The following is a 19,744-nucleotide window of genomic DNA, read 5'->3' as shown; positions in this document are numbered from 1 at the left end:
TGATTTGATAAATAGAGAATTCTTAAAGCGTCATGATTGAGGGAAGAGAGGCTTTAAATATGAACAACGTGTATTACTTAAAATATTGTTATACTGTACCTGTATGAATTTATTTAGGGCGTTTCTTTTAACCTCTTCATACAAATATGTGTCTTCCGCGGTAGCATCAGTGAAAACGTAAAACAATGAGTATGGCCTGCTCTCTTTAATTCCTAAATTTATTCCTGCCAATGACATCTCAGGGCAAAGTCCGCCCCCATAAACATAAATTTCATTTAGACTTTCTAAGAATTCTTTTTCCTTTTTTGTATTTATTCGTAGTTCAACATCTATGGAGTAATAAAAGTAATGAGTAATCAAATACGGACGAAAGCACTGGGGACATACTTAACTCTGGCCGAGTAGGTATTCTTACAGTGACGAAACTCTAATACGTATAGGATTGGGGTCGACTTAATGTAGTCCAATTGAATTATAATTTAAGACACAAATTTGCACGTCTTCCGTTAAAAGAAACATTCTTTGTTCGCGACTTCTACCTTTGACGACACGCTGAATACCAGCCAGAAATGAAATTATTTTCATTTTCGCGGTCATTTGAAAGGGAAGGCTTAATAAGCTACTAATGAGCTTGGTGTTCTCAGAAACGCAAGACAGTACTTAATTTAGGGCCACCGCTTGCAACTCTGTAAAGCATAAATGCGGCCCCAGATGGAGTACAGTTCTCACGTTTGAGTGGAAGTACCCAGGACCGAATCATTCACTTGACCATATTCAAAGAAGAGCAATTCTAGTCGTCGACGACCACTCACTTTCCGATTGACGTGATTCCTTGACGCTGCTGAGAGATGAGGTGACTCCGCATCTTATTCCACATTTACCTCAGAAACTTCAGATGAGTTGAGTTCCATCATCGGACATCGAGGCAGAATACGAAATTCAACCCGTAACATTTCAACGTCCGATGTTCCACAACTGAGCGTTATTCAAGGCAGTTTTTGCCCCGCATCGCTACTATATGAAATCACTTAGGGTCAAGAAAAGGCCGTAGCAATTCTCGAAAGGCCGGCAATGCACTTGTGAGCCTTCTGGCAGTGTAAGTGTTCATGGGCGGCAGTATCACTTAACATCAGATGAGTCGTAAACGGGGATGAGCCGTTTGCCTGAAGCATATAATAAAGAGTATTTATTAATCTTATTTGTTTTAATCACAAAGACTAACCTGGATCGTTGAAAGTGACCAAAACAAAGTCCTCAATTTCTGATGCGTTCGAATTCAGCACTGCATGAAAAACGTCAGTAGTTTTCAATATAACTTGATCTATGTCATTACGCATGGAATCAGTATCGTCAATCACAAATGTTAAGCTTCTTTTCAAGTCCTCACTCAACACATTGTGGAATAGAAAAAATAACGTTAATTTTGCTACGTAATTTTTTAATACCATTTTGATGATTTCAGCTCAAAAGTGTCGATGGTACTGACTATCGTATTCCGGGTTCGACACACTCAAAATCGTAATTTTCGTACATATTATTTTATGTGCTTTATCAGTGGATAAAATTCCGTTAGCCCAATATAGCGGATATGCCCAATATAGCGGATATTGGGCGTATTTTCCTTATGGTATTTCCCTGTTTTAAAAATTTCTCGATACTGTTTAAATACATTCAACTCCTGATATTTGCATGTGACTGAACGTCAACAAAAGAAATATACATGAAATGCTTCTAATTTAACAATTACTGCCAGTTCTCAAATTAGGGGCGTAGAATGGACGTGAAGACCTGGCAATAAACTCTCCGACACTCTTTTTATTCGTCAAGTTTTTTCTTTTACAAAGCGTTTGAAAGGAGTTGCAACCATCACAGCATGTTGCACATGACATTTTAAGTAATTAATATTTAATAACTAATAAAAAATAAAATAAAAAACAAAAATATTATTCTCTACCTATAGGAGGCAGTAGGAATTGTAAAATAGGAATTAAATTAATTTTAAATTAATGTTGAGCATGTATGAAATGCCTTTTGTATAGCTTTTGTATTTTGTTGATACATAATAAGCTGCAATAATATTTATCTTATTAATTTTCTGATATAGTTAGATACTATAATTTGTATCTTTGAATTGATTTCCTTAAATGATGTAAAGAATTGGAAAAATCGTTGCCAACTCTTACTTAGCCTTTACGTTGTGGTTTTTGTGTAAATAGGTATTTATTTGCATTTTATTTATAATTATTAAGTGATACTAAGATCTGTTAGTTTTAAATGTAGAAGACAATTAAAGAATTACATTTTCTGAATACGATAATCCATGGTTGCCGGTTAAACTTGGCTGCAAGAAAATAAACTGTGTTTTTTAATATGTAAAATCAGAATCATTTCAATAAAAGGTTCAATTTAAAATGTTATATAATATTTTTTTAAATCAGCCAAATAAAGTGCTCTCGAAGCTGTCAGTGTATGGTCTTCCCGAGAAATTATGTCATTGGATCTCCAGCTTTCTAGCCGATCATCGAAGCATCAAGGTCGTCATCGACGGAGCATGTCCAACCTTAAACCCGTGAACGCTGGGGTCCCACAAGGCTGTGTTTTATCCCCGACTCTGTTTCTTCTGCATAGCAATGAAATATTGCAACTTAGCAACATTCATTGACATGCATTCATATCTGACGTGGACAGACTGAACCTAGTCTAAGTCAAGAAGACACAAGTTTAATTATTACTTAACAATATCTTATTTCCAAAACAGTTAAATTAATTTAACGATTCATAGTAAAGCCATGAACATAAGAGAAACAAAAATACTTAATCTAACGAGAAAATGCTGCTGTGACACTGCCACTGGTACCAAACATTTTAAATTCTTTAGTTTTCCATTTACCCGTTATTTATATATTATTATGATGTTAATTAACAAAATATGACGGAATGAGACATGCGCATTAGTACGCACTTACATTCTCGTGGAAACCATTAGTAGGTATCATATAGAACTTAATTAATTATAAGAAACTGAGGAATCCTGAGTTCAAGCATCCTCAATAAGGAATAATTTAATTCGATATTTATGAAAAATATAATTTAATAGACAGTTAAATATACAATCGTTATAATGTTGTAAATATATTAAACTAAAACTCTCTTAACGTCTTTAATATAGCAAATACCGTTGAATTTTTTATAGAATTCTTTGTAATTACAGCAATATGTGTAGCCCTTCGTGTAGTCTTTCCAATCAGGGTTTTTCAGCCAACCGATACTGTCACAAATGTCATTGCATAGCACGAATTTCTCAGCATCTTCTCGTGAAGAGATTTCTGGACTATTCACTTGAACTATAACGACGCATGCCTGCTTTTCCAAATCGCAAACAATCTGTAATAATTATTGACTTTGATAGGTATCTCGTATATTTTCATGTATATTCAGGTCAAATATGTAAAAAAACTGTATTTAAATTTTTATTCACTTAACAATATAATTTACATCAGTTAGCATTGAGTAGTTTAAAAGGGATTAAAACTTGTGGACTATAGGTCATAAGGCAATCTTTATTAATTAACAATAAAAATTCAAAATCGTCTTTTCAGCACCCATACATAACGAAAAAGTTAAAAGACCTTAAATTACTTTGAAGATATAAATTATTGGTTTTGTTATGAAGAAAATTGTCAGATATTCAAAAGGACTCTGCTCCTATACGTTATATATACGGTTGTTCCTTAAAAGTAAAATATATTTTCCTCTAATACCACAAGGATTTTAAATATAGCCGTAAGATTTCAGTTTTATTTTTTATTAAATATTCTTGAAAAAAGCTTCCGCTTCTAAAATGAAAGCATTTTTTCTTACCTCATCACGAAAATTCCGTGCAATAATATAAACATAATTTTAAAGATGTTTAAAACTATTGGTGATAAGAATTTTTCATTTAGAATTTAGAAGATACTAAAGATAATTACTTCAATGAATTTGTTTAACACGCTCAAAATCCAAAAGAAATTGGAGTCTAATAAAAAAATTGCCGAGTCACTTAAACAAAGATTGCACATCGTCAAAACCTATAATAGACACCAAAGAGCTAAAAAGGTAACTAAAACAACAGATATTTATGCAGATTTTAAAACAAACTTTTCTACCATAGGGTTAAAACTAGCTAATGAAATACCAACAGGATTTCACACTAATTTTACTAGCACTTCCTCAAAGTCTTAACCCTGAATTATATATAATAATTATAACTTAAGTTCATGAGCAACACTTAAAATCACAGATATAATAAAAACTAGACTAGATAAATTGTAGTACTGGAATATATGAAATAAACTAAAATCATAAAATGAATTATCAATGATATTATTTCTGAATATCGGATTCTCTTAAGGAAGCAAAAATACTTCTAGCTATAAATCAGGACCTAAAACCGACACTGGCAATAATTTACTACATTTTATTTTAAAAAAAACAAATACACAACAGGCAAAGCTCTTCGAGCGTGTTTGCATAATATCTTGCCGAAGTCGCGTACAAATTATTTGAAGAAGTCTTTTAGGTATGAGGGTGTACAATTATTAAATGAATTACCGTAAAAAATTCGCAATATCAGCGCGTTTAACAAATTCAAAAAGGCATTAAAGATGCATGTTAGAGTGAACATAGTAGACTAAATTGGGACATATTATTAAGTTTCTCGTGTAATTAAAATACATTTTTGTAATGAGATTTTTTTTATTTGGACCACAAAATTACGACAAACACATGTCAACATCAACTTACATACGAAATTATAAAAAGCGGTATCGTCCCTAAAACATGTGGACACGACCAGCGAAATCAGATAAATACAATAAAGTGTTAAAACAAAAAACAACCATAAATTTAAAAATAAAAGCTATAAAGAATTAAATTATTGGTATTGTGTCCTAATTCTACTCTTAGCTGAGGCCAGCGAACCATGAAAAATGTCAAAACTCTGTGCAATATCATTATGGTGGCGACATAACCTATGTATTAATTGGAGAATTTCTGCCAACGTTTGTTCGACAGTGTGGGATGTGAAAACATTTACGATTTTTTAAACGACTCCCGAGGAACTTCTATGGATACACGTTTTACAATTTCTGGGCAATCCACAAATCCGTTAACAACCTTAAAAGGTATATTAATTCGTTGTATACCCTACGAACACTCAGAGATTCCATATCATAAAAGTCTAACCGATCCTCATATTTATGTAAAATTGCACATTTATAATTTTTAAAAGATAAATGGTACAAAAACTTTCTTTGCACCCTCTCCAGCCTCGACGAATGGGTTAAATACATTGGAGACCACACGCAACTATTAAACTCCAATATGCTTCTGACGAGGCTGGTAAAGACGGTTACAGTGACGCTAGGATCGGTAAGACTTCCCGTAATTCTGGAGAAAAAACTAGAAAGCTTTGAGGATCTTTTTATAATACTGTCTACGCGCTCCCTAAGCATAAGGGAATCGATATATTTTCGGCGTTTCTTTAGCACAACATTAGGTATATTATCCAACCTTATACCTTTGTTTACATCTAACTTCTTAATGGCGGCGCGAACTTCAGATACTTACTAAGTCACATTATGCAACGACTAAGAACACCCAGGGACCAGACCTTCAGTTATTGGAGAAGAAGGATCTATCTGAAGATGTTGATAAGGGTTGTAGCTGGTATACTGATTGAAAGTATTCTGAGAATAAATCGCATATTTCTTGGCCACCATTCGCCTGTTTAGAACCCCAATGGTTTGGTACAGAACAACTAATATGTTTTAAGTTATTAACGTAGGACCATATGTTTTGTTTCAAAGTTGAGGCAGCGTTCTCTTAAATAAAGTTCTTTAAACATATTTAGCCTTGTTTAGCCTCTTTTAAACTGTTAAATATCACTTTAATTTTGCAAAATAGAACAATAAACTTACGTACCTTCCAAAAATACTTAGGCACTGCTATTGACCGCCCATATCTATCAGATATAGTAATATAAATATTATTTTTAGACGGAGTAGACATGGACAGCTGTTCTGAAACTCCACTCCATACATTAAGTCCGCGTTCCATTGTCCTTTCCAATGCCACTACACGACGCTCAATTTCCGCCCAATTCTGAGGAAATTAAAATAAATATGCATTCAAATGGATAGAGATTTATGTTAGCCTAGTGGCTTCAGGGTATTTAATCCAAATTAAAAAAACAAAGTCGTTTTAGTTACACCATTTATAACTCAAGATCGGCTGAACCGATGTTAGTTATATCTTTGTTGGTGAATTCTTCTCCGCTCTCAATAGCAGAATAAGTTATTAAATATATAAAAGTTTAGCGAAGTATAAGTTAGCGAATAAATAAAAAATAAATTAAGCACTTGGTGCCATCTCTTCATAAAACATATCTGTATTTGCAAAAATAGTTGTTTTAATTCTACCTTTGTGATATCCTAAATTAAGTTTAACTAAATTTAACACGATATTATACGACTGTTAGGCGGAACGAGCTCGCCGGGTCAGCTAGTGATAATATAATTTAACATTAAAGTATAATGATTCCAGGCTCCTTATGTTGTGAAAACTAAATTTCAGGAAACTCCGACATTTTATGCCGCATTCAAATACTGTGCGTTGACATATCGAATGACATTCAGTATCGCAAACATTGAGAAGGGAAGGCTAAATTAGACTTTGTTGGTATGCTGAGCAAGGCCAGACGGTAGTTCAGTCCGGGCAACCGCTTTCAACTCTATAAAGCGCAAATTCGGCTGCTCATACGAAATTCTTCTCACCTCTATGAGCCCCCCATTATCAGCTCCTTCCATTTGACTGTTGAAGGAACCTCCCTTTGGATTTACGTTATGCCTTTCCTCGACAATTGTGCAATTGTTAAAGCAATGTTTATAAATAATTATGTAATATAGTAACGCAAAAATGTTCAATGTAAAATTCATAATATAATGTATTTTGTTCCCAACACAATCTTCTATCCGTAATAAAAACACTGTTTTAAATCTAATAAATGTATAATCAATCCAAAAACTTTTATCTAGTTTATTATAATACAGGGTCTCCCTACTGTAGGAAGTAGCGATATATGAATTTTCAAATAACCTATTTCTGCAATTAATAAAGTTTTAATTGTTATTCCCTATTGTTGAAATATTCAATATCTTACCACTTTATAGTGACTCCATTGAGGTGCAACGTTCATATATTTGAAAGCAATTGCTTGCATTCCGGGAAATAGATCTTTGGGATTGACCATCTGTTGTTTTTCAAAACATCCACCATGTCTATAAAAGTCTGTCCAAGTAGATTTTGAAATATGGTTGTTTTGCTTATCACAGTCATACAAGGAATCAAAATGAAATTGCATAAAACTATCGCCTTCAAAGTCTATAGATGGCATCAAATTAGCGCAAGATTTGTGTATGACATTTCGAATATATATCGGTAATCTTGTATCTATGTTAAAGCACACTTCATAGACGGCCAAAAACTGAGAGTTAACTTCATAACCAACCATGATTATTGTATTTCTTCTTGATGCAGAGCTGCATTTGATACGCGAGTTTCTAAAAGAGGCTTTAACGGGTTCGTGACACTTTACATCTCTGTAGTCTATGTCTTGTATATTGGTTTTAAAAATGGAATCTTTATCGCATACAGCGTTGATGGATTCACCCAAGTTAATTCCGTGATATTCGACGTAGCTGTTTCGGCAGTGCAAGAAAATAGTTTCTCTTTTGGGTATGTTAACTTTATAATCGACCACATCAAATCTTGGTATATATTTTGCTTTATTGATGGTTCCGGTTAATAATAAGGGTTCTGGTTTCGCAAAATGACTCCTGACATCTAGTGTGCAATCTGAAATTTTTTTTGTATTAATAAAAATATTGCAAGTTGTATTAGAACGATATTGGTGTCCTAACTTATCTAACCTATTCTAGAATTTATGCAGCAGAAATGGATCGAAGTTCTTCATAATAATAATTAAATCAGTATTTAATAATAATCCCGGTAATAATTCCTCGTTGTAATAGGCAAAATAAACCCAAGTTCTGGCGACACCAATACAATACAGTATATTGTGAAAGACCCCCTTCAAAACTCATGGCACCTCATTCGATGCTCCATAAGATGAGGTAATAAGTGAAGAAATTCTTAGGCATTAAATATTCTTTTTATAAATTAATAATACTTACTAGGAGCTACTATGCTAAAAGTACGCGTGATTTCTCCAAACGCATTACTCACTTCACAGATGAATGTCCCGAGATCGTTTGTAAATAGGTATGTATCCGTTTTGCGTAGTTTTTGGTCATTGTGATACCACACCACCTAAAATAATTTTGTTGCGTTAAATTTTTGATTTATAAATATTTATTCAAAATAAAAAAAAAGTGTTTATAGATTTCATTTGTACATTATTTGAATTTACAAATGAACATGCATAGCACAAATTATTAAATCTCTATGTTCCTAGACTCACAGCAGTGTGGGCTTTAAAGTTTGAGAGTGCTTTTCTAGACTGTAAGGGTCGAATCACGGCGTAATATTTATGTCACATCAAACTAGCTTAATCAAATTAAATGCCTACACGTTAAAGTAACGTCCTGAGAGATGTTCAGCCATAGCGTTTGTTACGACATTTACTCAGGCCATTCAAACGATAGGGATTTAGAATTACGTCGCCCGAAATTGATGATACGATTCACAATACTCGTCCATTGTACTTGTGTTTCATGAAAACACCATTAAAGTTATCTTTGGACGCCATATTAACAGTTTGAAGTTTTGACTCTAGCTGCTAGATGGCAAAAAATGGGAACTAAATTTTAATTAACTGGCTAGGCAAGTAATGAAACGTCATCGATTTTTTCATTTGCCTAGCTGTTTTATCAACTAGGTGTAACAAACGCTACAGCTCTAATATCTTTCAGGCCGTTAGTTAAACGGCTAGGCAGTTAATTGAATGGCTGATTAAGCTGCTGGCTGCGACATTTATACCGGCATGGTTCGACACCAGAGGTGATTTCGTGATCTGGTAATTCCTTCTTGCTTATTAAGAAACAATAATAAAAATGTGGTGAAAAATTGCTAGGTGGATATTTTCAGCTACTCCATAGAGATATTTCGCTGAGTAGTATCGCAACGTTGAATTGTTAATTATATACTTTACTTTCTTTTGTTAAAGTGAAACTTTTATTACATCGTCTCAAACTTTTTGGTCTGTGTGGTGTATGTCGCGTGACGGTCGGCCGCGGAGTAGGGATAAAGTGAAAGGCGATCGTCATAGCAGCAAAGGCCAATATGGCGGTGCACATAGTTCGCAGCAGCTGACCGTGTAGTGTATAGACTAGATTTGTGCCAGTGCTCCATTCTATTTTAATATGTGTATATAACCTAAATAATTGTTAAGTATTATGTATGTCGTACTCATTAAGACACAGAATTAAATAAAAATATTAGTTGGAGACCTAATCTACTTTTATTAGTCCCATTATCATTCCAATTTTCCAAGTATACAATTAAGATTGATAAAGCGATTTTACCCTTAATGAAATATTATTTCAAAAAAAAAATATTATGTGAAAAAAAGTTTCACTTTTACCATGGTTTCATAAAACCACACAACATATATTTTTTGTTATATTTATGAATTTATATTGTTTTTCTACATTCGCGGACGCTTGGCGGATGCTACTTCTTTGATACAAAAAACCTCTAGGGGTTAGCCTTTTCTTTGAACGCGAGGAACTTGCATGGATCTGGTGAGTGCTGCACTGGATTTTTTGAGTTCTGATGTTATTTTCACAGGTGTTTATCCTTTTTCTAACATATTTATGAGTCTTTGACTGTCGCTGTTTTAATAATGGTGATCTTTATAAAAATAAAATGAAATCAAAGATAACAAGCCCTTTTTATTGAAAAGGGGGCAACCGGGCAGGAGTTCACGTAATGTAAATTTACCTGAGGTGTAGGGTAGCCTGTCGCCTCACAACTTAGCAAGACATCATAGTCTTCCATATAATCGATTGTTGTAAGCTCGTTCGTAACAAACTCTGGAGCTAAGCAAACAGAGATCTTAATTTGATAATTGTTAGACTCCAAAAGATTGCTGACTCTGCATGTGTATATGTCTGATTCGGTCGGTCTTCCTAACAAAGTCAAAGTAGTGTCAGGTAGTAAATTTTTACCCTGTAAAAGTAAAAATAATTTATTAGTTGTCAAGGATATTATTGTGTTAGTTAGCTAGGGGTTATAAAGCCACACCAATTTATCATATTAATTACGTACCTTATACCATCGCACTAAGTCCAATTTACTGTGTGGATATTTACACTCGATGTCACTTATTTTGTCTTTATGTATACACAGTTCGTTCGTCACAACATCAAGCTCTGGTGATGCTAAAAATAATTAAAAAAACGGACTATTATGTTTGATCATTGCTGGTAATACAATAACAGCTAGAATGATCAATCAACAAAGAGTTGTAGGCATAATAATCGAATAGCGCTAGAGTAAGTGCGGAAAGAGAATTGATGGGGCAATAATTCAAACTAGGAGTTGGACTGTATAATTTAGGAATTGGACAGTATTAATTAATACATACAAAACAACAATATGTATAAATATATATTTTATCATAATTACAAATAATTTAGCAGTGCTGCGAAAGGAAAGGGAAGGAGTGTCGTGGAGTCTCATACTCCATATAGTTCCCTTTCCTTACATACTTAACAATATATTTTATTGTTGAAGTGAAGTTCAACGAAACATTTAGCGCGGACTATCTGCTACGTGTATATAGGTACATTCTATTACAGGCACACTTTTTTATAAATAATATAACCAGTCTTCTTTGACAGGTTATAATATTATATACATTTCCAGATATTTTACCGTACGAGCAAATCTACAGAGTCAGTATTTGAATGAACGACCTTAATGATGGTCAGCTGCTGTTGCAATCACTGCTCTGTATGTATATGTAATATATATGTATATAATATATTTATATGTAATATCGCTAGGGAGCTGACGAAAAGTATATGATTTGCTCGAGTGGTAGACGTTTTTAATAGCCATAATTATACAAAAATAAATATTAAGGATGACATCCTCCATGGCTGCGTTGTCAATTGACATCCCCTTAAAAATAAAAAATAAACAGAGGTATACTATATCACTCTCTCGTGTCTAGCTGATGATTAGAAAATTTTTCAAAACTGAACAAATCAAAAAGGCAGTAGGACTGTGAGTTTTTAAGTTTTTGAAGTACTACTTCTTTTGGCGCGTTAGGAAAAAATATTGGGAATAAATTTTTACGATGCGCACGCACACCGTCACAAAAACACCATTTACTAGAGAGATACTGTAGTATTTTTTTATAGTTTTTTTTGAAATTTAAATAATCTTTATTTAACTAGACAATGCGATAAAATAAATTTTCTATGTTGTATGCCGTTTTTCTATTTTTAGTGTCGTTTTTTCTACAAACAATAAAAAAAGAGATTTTGAAAAAAAATATCTTGTTACACCAAAGAAGTATTACTTCTAATGCATGTACATAAGGACACATACGCTTTAATATAAAATAATAATAAATCAATTAGACCATATAACCCAAAAGAAATAAAAAAAACTTACATAAAATGTCAACTTCAAATATCTCACTTGCATTTCCAAACTTGTTTGTCGCTTTGCAGATCAGACTACCCGCAAAAGCAATATCTATGTCTCTTAATATTAATGTTCCACTATCGACAAAATACTTTGTACCTGAATTAAGAAAAAAAATCATTTTTCGATCTTTTAAAAGCTTTTAGCGTATCCTTTCAGGCAAGACGGTAAATATTATCTTGCTTTTAAAATTCATTGTTATATTTTTTCCAATATATCTTTCGTATTCTAAATTATTATGCATGAATATAAAATTCTTACATAAACTGTTTTTATTGTTTGGGTTTATGTTATAATATATATATATCCATGTATTATGTATACTAAAAACTAGTTTCATTTGTTCATGTTGTGAGAAAATTTATCGCCAGTCCCAGTTTAAGTGTTACAACTAATCAAACACAAACCGTGAAAGAGATGTATGGGTGAATGTGTGAGTAGGTTATGGGTGTGTGTGTATATGTATGTAGTCTTATGTCGAGTTATAGGCTGTTTTACTTTGATATAATTTCAATAAATTAATATTACCTAAAGCAAGAGGTAATCCATCTTTCATCCATAAAATATCCGGCTTCGGATGTCCGGTGGTGTAACAAGGTATTTTCAAAGATATATCTCCAACAACAGCCGTAAATTTTCTCGAAATAAAATTATTCACAATCGATGGAGGAGCTGTTTTATAATAAAAATTATGTAATTGTCACTGTAATCATTTGTTTCATGTTGTGAGAAAATTCATTTATCGCCATTCCTATAAGTATTACAACTAGTCAAACACAAACTTAACTTATATTTAATACTGCTTTTGTTTATTTCTGTTACAAAAAAATGGCAGCTTGGTGCTTATGAAGGAAGTAACCTATACTGTTCTTCCAAGATTTGTTTACTTCAGAAAAATGTTCGTTCTTATACCAGCCCTGAGGTTCATCAACGGGCGTCAAGGCAGAATACAAAATACCATCCGTATCAGCTCGACGTCCGTCGTTCCACAGCAAGCGTTCCGAAAGTTAGTTTTTGCCGCCCAATCAATCAATATATGAAATCAGCTGCCCACTGACTTGACTGAGGGTCCCTCAAGAAAGGAGCGTATGTATTATAAGCATATATATTAAAAGGCCGGCAACGCACTTGCGAGCTTCTGGCTTGTGTGTGTCCATGGGTGGCGGTATCAGTTAACATCAAATAAGCCTCATACTCGTTAGCTTCTTATTACATAAATAAATGCAAGGATCTCAAATATGGAAGAAATAAATAGTCAGTTAGGAAGCTAAGTTACCTTCAACATAAACTTCATAGTATATTTTGACATCGTCATTGCTGTTCTGGGCTGTGCAAATGTAATAACCCGCTTGTTCGACTATTATGTGGTCCAATGCATATGTATTATTATCAAAGGTTGCGCTAAAATCATTAAAAAAACCATTTTTGATATCCCATGGTTACTTAATTATAAAAAACCTAATACTCTATTAGAGTAATAAAAGTCTGGGCCTTAGATTTCTGTATCTGTTTCATTCTGATTATTTTATTTTTTTCTAATAGACAAGCTGTAGTAGCCATTTTGGATCAAAGAAATGCCAGTTTCTAATGCAGTTTTCCTTCACCGATCGTGAGTTTAATGTAAACATTAACGGTAAATCTATTCATTCACAAGCGGGGTTAAAGCACCCGGCCTCGGGGACGAAATTCACCCGTTGGAGATACTTAGCCAACACTTCCAATGGAGTAATAACTCTTTTTCTTCTTGTTGGTTATTATATGAAGTCTGTAACGACTTGGAGTTGAGTACATGTTTTAACTAATGGTAATTAATGTATAGTTATGAAAACGTGTTGACTGAAATATTTTTCGATTTTTCTACAAGTTTGAGAAATTTTTAGCAAGCTGAATAATATACCCTTTCGATATAGAAATATTCTAAAGGGAGCTTTCTGTGAGACTTACAAAATGCGAATTGTGAAGACAAGTGATCAAGTTTTTTTTTTATATACATGTGTCTGCACTAAGACGTCATTGGACATCATGATCAGCAAATCTCCTAACTTTTTGAATCTTACTTGCATCCCAATTCCCATTAGACTCTCGTAAGGGAGGAATATGGTTTTTTGATATTTCTTATCACTTTACAGATGGAGTAGGTGGTGGAACCTTCAGAAGTTCATTGGTTTGGGTATCTCTTTATTGAAGTATCTTTATATATTTTAATCTCTCTCCTTAGTTGTTTAGTAAGGTTATTTAGATGATTTTTTGTTTTCAGGACATCTTGCAATGCCACCTTGTTCTTTGAACTCGTTTTATCTTTATCAAACTTTTAACCTCTTCTAAAAAGCAGTTGTTTTGTACATTTTTCTTAAATTTTGGATTATTGCTCTAAGCAGCTTGTTGGATGTTTTTTGTAAATTTAAGTTTTATTTACTTCTAATTGTAATTGTTCTTCAGTCTTTAATTGTACTCTTAGGTCTACCACATTCTCAGGTTAAATTTTGAAGCTGTCCCATTCCGTAAGCACGTTCACGAGAGATGGATTAAGTTTTCGCTTTATAGGGTCTTCGCCAATTATGAGTAAGATTGGTGAGCGTTTTGGGTTCATATCATTGGCATCCTCTATTTGGAGAACATTTGGTGATACTTCTACTATATACTAAATATGAAGAAATCTATGAGATCTGGTATTTTATTTTTGTCTGTTGGCCAGTAGGTAGGCTTTCCTGTCGAAATTGTATCACATCTCAAATCTTTCATAGCATTGAACAGTTATTTTCCTTTAGTAAATATTAATCTTGATCTCCAGTAGGTATTTTTTGCATTGAAGTCGCCTCCCAACACAAATCTATGTGCAAGACTTTCTAGCAGGGTTTTGAACTTGCAGCTGTATTTCTGTGTGAAAGCCTGCCCATAAGCCTGACACCTCTAGCATTGCGGAATCAATTTTGGTGATTTCAGTGGCTGTACATAAATTTTGCAGCCAAGTATCGATTTGATTTGATATTTTTTTTTATATTTTCCTCATCTCAGCTGTTCCTCGTTTTTCCAGCTATATTATATGGCTGCGTCTAAAATTTTAAATCATTGGAGGATGAAGTTCTCAACTATCCTATCAGACTTGCAAGGAGCATGCAGATTTTTTGCCATTACTCTTACTGGCTTGCTCTGCTTGTTTTCGTATGAGAACCACGAGTAATTAAAATTATAAAAACCTCGCCTAATTCATAACACACTAACAAATATTAGTGTTAGTGTTTTAATTCTTTATAGCTATTATTTTTAGATTTTTGTTTTGACACCTTATTGTATTTACCTAATTTCGCTGGTCGTGTCCACATGTTCTAGGGATGGCACCGCTTTTTTTATATTTTCGTATGTAAGTTGTGTGTGTGTTTATCCTAATTTTGTGGTCCAATAAAAATAAAATAAAAAAAATATTAGGTCAACGATTCATTCTAACCGAAATGAAAACAACAACTGAAGTGATGTGAAAGTGCACGTACTTAAAGTAATAAGTATGATTTTTATTATTTGTGAACTTTTGTGCAAATAAAATGCTTGTTGATAAACTAAACCATTAAAGAGATTTGCGCCATTTTCTATCCGATCCCCAGCGTAACAATATCCAATATGACTTTCGCTAAGTTAAATTGTTCCTACATAACATGCGCTTTATCAAACAGAAGCGTTCACATGCATCCTATCGAAAGTGAGTAATTTTTGAAATAAAAATTATAAAATGGACAGGTTAATCAGTCAGGGTATTTTAAGCGCTTTCGAGTACCGTTTCTCTAAAAAAGTTTATTTTCAGTACCTTATTATTTTCTCACAGCAGCCAAGGAAAGGCTTATACAACCATTCCACTGTTGGTTTTGGTGTTCCTTCGGCGACACAGTCCAAACGAACGCTACTGCCGACACCCAATTCATACACGCGTCTAAGTGGTGGCTTTATTGATGCTGGAACTGCGGAAAGTCAGATGTTAACTTATTCAGTAGTAAAATACCACGGTTAATTAACTTTATCATAATATGTATATAAATAACGGGTAAATAGAAAACTAAAGAATTTAGAATGTTTGATACATTAAGTAGCAGCATTTTCTCGCTAGAATAATTACATATTTTCGTTTCTCTTATGTTCAACCATGGCTTTACTATGAATCGTTTAATTAATTTAAATGTTTTGGTAATACAAGACAAATCAATAGAAATATTAGATTGTTAAGTGATAATTAATTACTCTTTTAAAAAGTGAAACTTTTAAAGTATTTAAGGAGACACAATAATAATTATTTTCTTCTTGAACGGTTTTAATAGCAATCGATTTTTTATCACTTCTCCTCATGCCACATATTGTCATAACGTAAAATTTGTGAAGAGATGAGATACTCAATTAGTAATAATCTGCGACTTTCGTTGCTCTAGAGTAAGTTGAACACGCTTAAATTAGGTGAGGGCCTTAAAACTATACGTAACCGAAACTATTAAAATACTTACTAAAAACAGTAACATCTACATGAACCTCTTTAATGGCGTCGCCAAGGCGATTAGATGCTACACATTTGTACACACCCGTGTCGCTAACAGTTGCAATGAAACTAGAACAATAAGATTGTGCAAAATATATATTCACACCTAAAATTAATAACAATTTATGTAAATATATTATCTTTACTTTTGGAGATGTATAATTTTTATTAATTAATTAATTATACTTTTGATAAATATGTATTTGTGCGCTTTGATACATTATATAGGTTTCCGTACGCAGTCTTTAGCAAACACATATATGTATAATATACCATAAATAAGATTTTAGATCGTTGCACAAAATTCTGAGGACTTCCTTAAATTTAGTCCAAAGAATGTATGTCAGGTATGTAAATATTTTTAGCCCCATCTCAAATTTCCAAAGATGATTTTATTTTCTTTCTTTCTTGTAAATACAGTCAGTATGTCATATTTTGAATTTTTGTACTAATTTCTATCCCAATCCCTCAACACACAATTCTCTCATAAATGCATTAAGAGCTGCTTTTCTCGCATCACGGTTTTTATAATTTTCATGTTCCACAAACACTCGTAACTTCGATAAAGTTAGATGAACTTAATATTATCGGCATTACCAAATTCAAAGGATGTTTGTGTTATTATTTAGAACAATACCCTAGTGATCACAAAATTCGAATAAAAAATCTCGCACTAAAAACCGTTAAAACCGGTCCATTAGTACGATACTCGTATCAACATAAAAAAATGTCATATGTGATCGTGTTTATACTAGTCGAGATTCTCGTAAAGCTTTGGTCTGGTGATCATGACGCACAACGCTACGGTATGCTGTATGCGTTGTCGGACACTCAGTCATATGAAAACTGCGGTGTGCGGTGTGCGTCACGGGTGAAATTGTTCATGTTCACGTCTACCTTGGTAGCTGCGGCAAAATCAACTGACCACCTCTCCGCAGGGACGCTAAATGCGGCGTCGTGACGCTGCGTTGCGGTGCATACCGCAGCGTTGTGTGTCCTGATCACCAGACCAAAGCTTAAGTAAGAATCTTCTTACTATAATTTTTATGTATAGATGCAGGTATTTATCGACTAACTATTAATCACTGGCAAATCTCGTATGACATAATCGTAGGTGAATTTAGTTCTTATCTGTATGTAATCGTTTTGTTACGATAATGCTATTGCGATTATTTGTGATAGTCGCGTGCGATTTCTCTCCATCTAAGTAGGCTTTCAGCGTCCTTCGTAGAGCGTACCACAACGCACTCAGTGTGTATGAGCGGCGGTATCACTTAACAACATATTAGCTTTAGCGTTTGCCCACTCATTATAGGATAATGAAATCGATTAATAATGCAATTTAAGTTCACCTTAACTTATGATTTCTGTAAATTTTGTATCGCCCACCGCTTGTGATTTCCCGCCCTTCGTGAAACCATCGCACACTTGGTGAAGGTAAGCCGCTGACGTCACAGTCTATAGTAACAGGGTTCCCGACTATGACAGAAGCTTTTTCTAAACCCGTACTTATGTATGGAGGATCTAAAAGGTATTGAAACTTTATAAAAAACATACATCTGTGGCGATACAATCTTTTAGGTGTGGGGCTCAAAATTCTGTATCGGTTTCATGCTAATTTGTCAATCTAATAGGCAACTTGGTGATCAGCCTCTCGTGCCTGACATTAGCCGATGTTTTACTTAATCCTTCTAGCGAATGTTAAATGAGCACATATTAAGAAAGTCGCGTTATATTAGGTATTTTAGTATGTTGACATGATGTATTATATATATATACCAGTGGCGAAGAGTCCATACAAGCCGATTCCCACCGGGTTACCTTTCAAAAATCAGTTCCATATTCATACAAAAGTATTTACATTCTATTTCATTAACAAAGTATTATTAATTAAATGCCTGCGCGATTTACAATAGCAATAGTAATTCTTAGCAATACCCTAAGTATCACATTTCATTTTATAGTCGTAAATTAATCAGCGCGTCAATTTTTCGTACCTAAATTACATTAAAGGTAACTCGACGAATTACAGCTTATCTCGGCCAACGTTTTACTATGAGGCGAAAAGAGACAGAGCGTGTCAAACCATCTCTTTCTAATGCTCGCTAACTGTACGTAAAATTTAAAGAAAGATAAGGCTGATCGCGACCGGCTTGCAGTTCTCTCCTCTCCTCTATTAGAAAGAGACAAAGTAATTATTGTTATTGAACCACGGCACGGTAGAAAGAAAACACGACAAAATTAAAAAGAATTAGCGTTATAATGAAATCCTTCGCAAGTCATATTCTTTTTATTTTGGCATATTTTCGCGTTCCATTTCGTTTGGTTGAAAATAGATTATTTTTAGTATGTGACATATTGTGTTCCTATACCACTGGTGCGTGATAATTTCGTTTGTTATATTTTAATATTTGTGTTATTTAAACTGTGACTGATTCTGTAAGGTAATTTAATCGCAGATTTGGTTAAATACTGTGGATTTTGTTTGTTATTATGGCTTTAATTCATATAGAGTGCTGTTCAACATTTTTTTGGACCGGCTTCCCTTTGCCAAAATTTCACCCTTCGCCACTGATATATACTATTAGTAATACGTAGACATTATTTACAGTTTGTAATATTTTAAAATCGTAATTCAAACTTACATAAGACAAATACTTGAAAATCCGCTGAGTCGAAGCCTTTCGTATTATTAGCCTCACATTTGTATGCACCAGCATCGCCTACACCCAACTTGTCTATACGTAACGTTTTCCCGTTAATAGGCAATTTTGAAAATTCATTCGATGATGGATGTTTGTAGAACCATTTGATTGAAGGCTTTGGTTTTCCTTTTGTAACCCTGTAATATACAAAACGGTTATATCTAAACTCTATATTTGAATAACGAACGTAAAACCATTTTACACTATACAAGAACGTTGATGTAAACAGACTTTGTAAAATTATAAAGAAAAAGCTTGAATGACTTTTATTTATAATAAATTGAACACTCAAAAATAGGTGGAAGCAAAAGAACGTGGAACAGATCTCCAACCCGCTGGTGCGGTGTCAAGTCACGATTCTCACGCATCTGCAGCTGCGCTGTAGGTAGCTACCGACCGAATAAAGTGGAGAGATATCAGTAGTAGGGCAGCCTTAACAGACCCGAGAAATGAAGAATACGACTGATAAGAGAAGAAACACTGGTGTTAAAGGGAATAGGTTCAGTTTTAAGAAGCTAACTGAACTCCTCTTATCAGCTCGTCTTTTTTTATTTCTGTACAGCAAACAAACAGTTGGTTTTTATGTAAATCTTCTGTGCATGTGATCTCTAAACTCCTACTACGGCTATACAGCTATACGGCTGGGCAGGTTTTGATGAAATTTTTTAGTGTGTTCGAGTGTAGTCTGTATGTAAGAAGTATGTACATGAAAACATCTGTCGGATCCGCTAGTGTCCATATATATTTAAAAAAAAATCTATTTACAAATTTACTTTCAATTTGTTACAGCATACCGTTGCTATAA

General features: G+C 33.7%; 1 protein-coding gene across 1 annotated transcript in view; it reads right to left on the bottom strand.

The window, feature by feature from the left end:
* LOC110994325 (hemicentin-1-like) overlaps positions 1–19,040 on the bottom strand; it is an 87,692-nt gene extending 68,652 nt beyond the window's left edge. The window contains exons 1-6 of the mRNA XM_045628680.1: positions 18,880–19,040; positions 17,587–17,758; positions 16,203–16,303; positions 15,518–15,668; positions 12,995–13,119; positions 12,247–12,390 (exon numbers count right to left, since the gene is read on the bottom strand). Of these exons, the coding sequence (XP_045484636.1) occupies positions 12,247–12,274 (28 nt within the window). The 5' untranslated portion in view covers positions 12,275–12,390; positions 12,995–13,119; positions 15,518–15,668; ... (1 more) ...; positions 17,587–17,758; positions 18,880–19,040. The remainder of the gene's footprint in view (positions 1–12,246; positions 12,391–12,994; positions 13,120–15,517; positions 15,669–16,202; positions 16,304–17,586; positions 17,759–18,879) is intronic.
* Positions 19,041–19,744: the final 704 nt, after the last annotated feature.

Source organism: Pieris rapae, chromosome 6 (genome assembly GCF_905147795.1).
Source record: "Pieris rapae chromosome 6, ilPieRapa1.1, whole genome shotgun sequence".
Taxonomy (NCBI): domain Eukaryota; kingdom Metazoa; phylum Arthropoda; class Insecta; order Lepidoptera; family Pieridae; genus Pieris; species Pieris rapae.
Note: the sequence above shows the minus strand (reverse complement) of the source record. Positions and strands in the feature narration are given on the sequence as shown.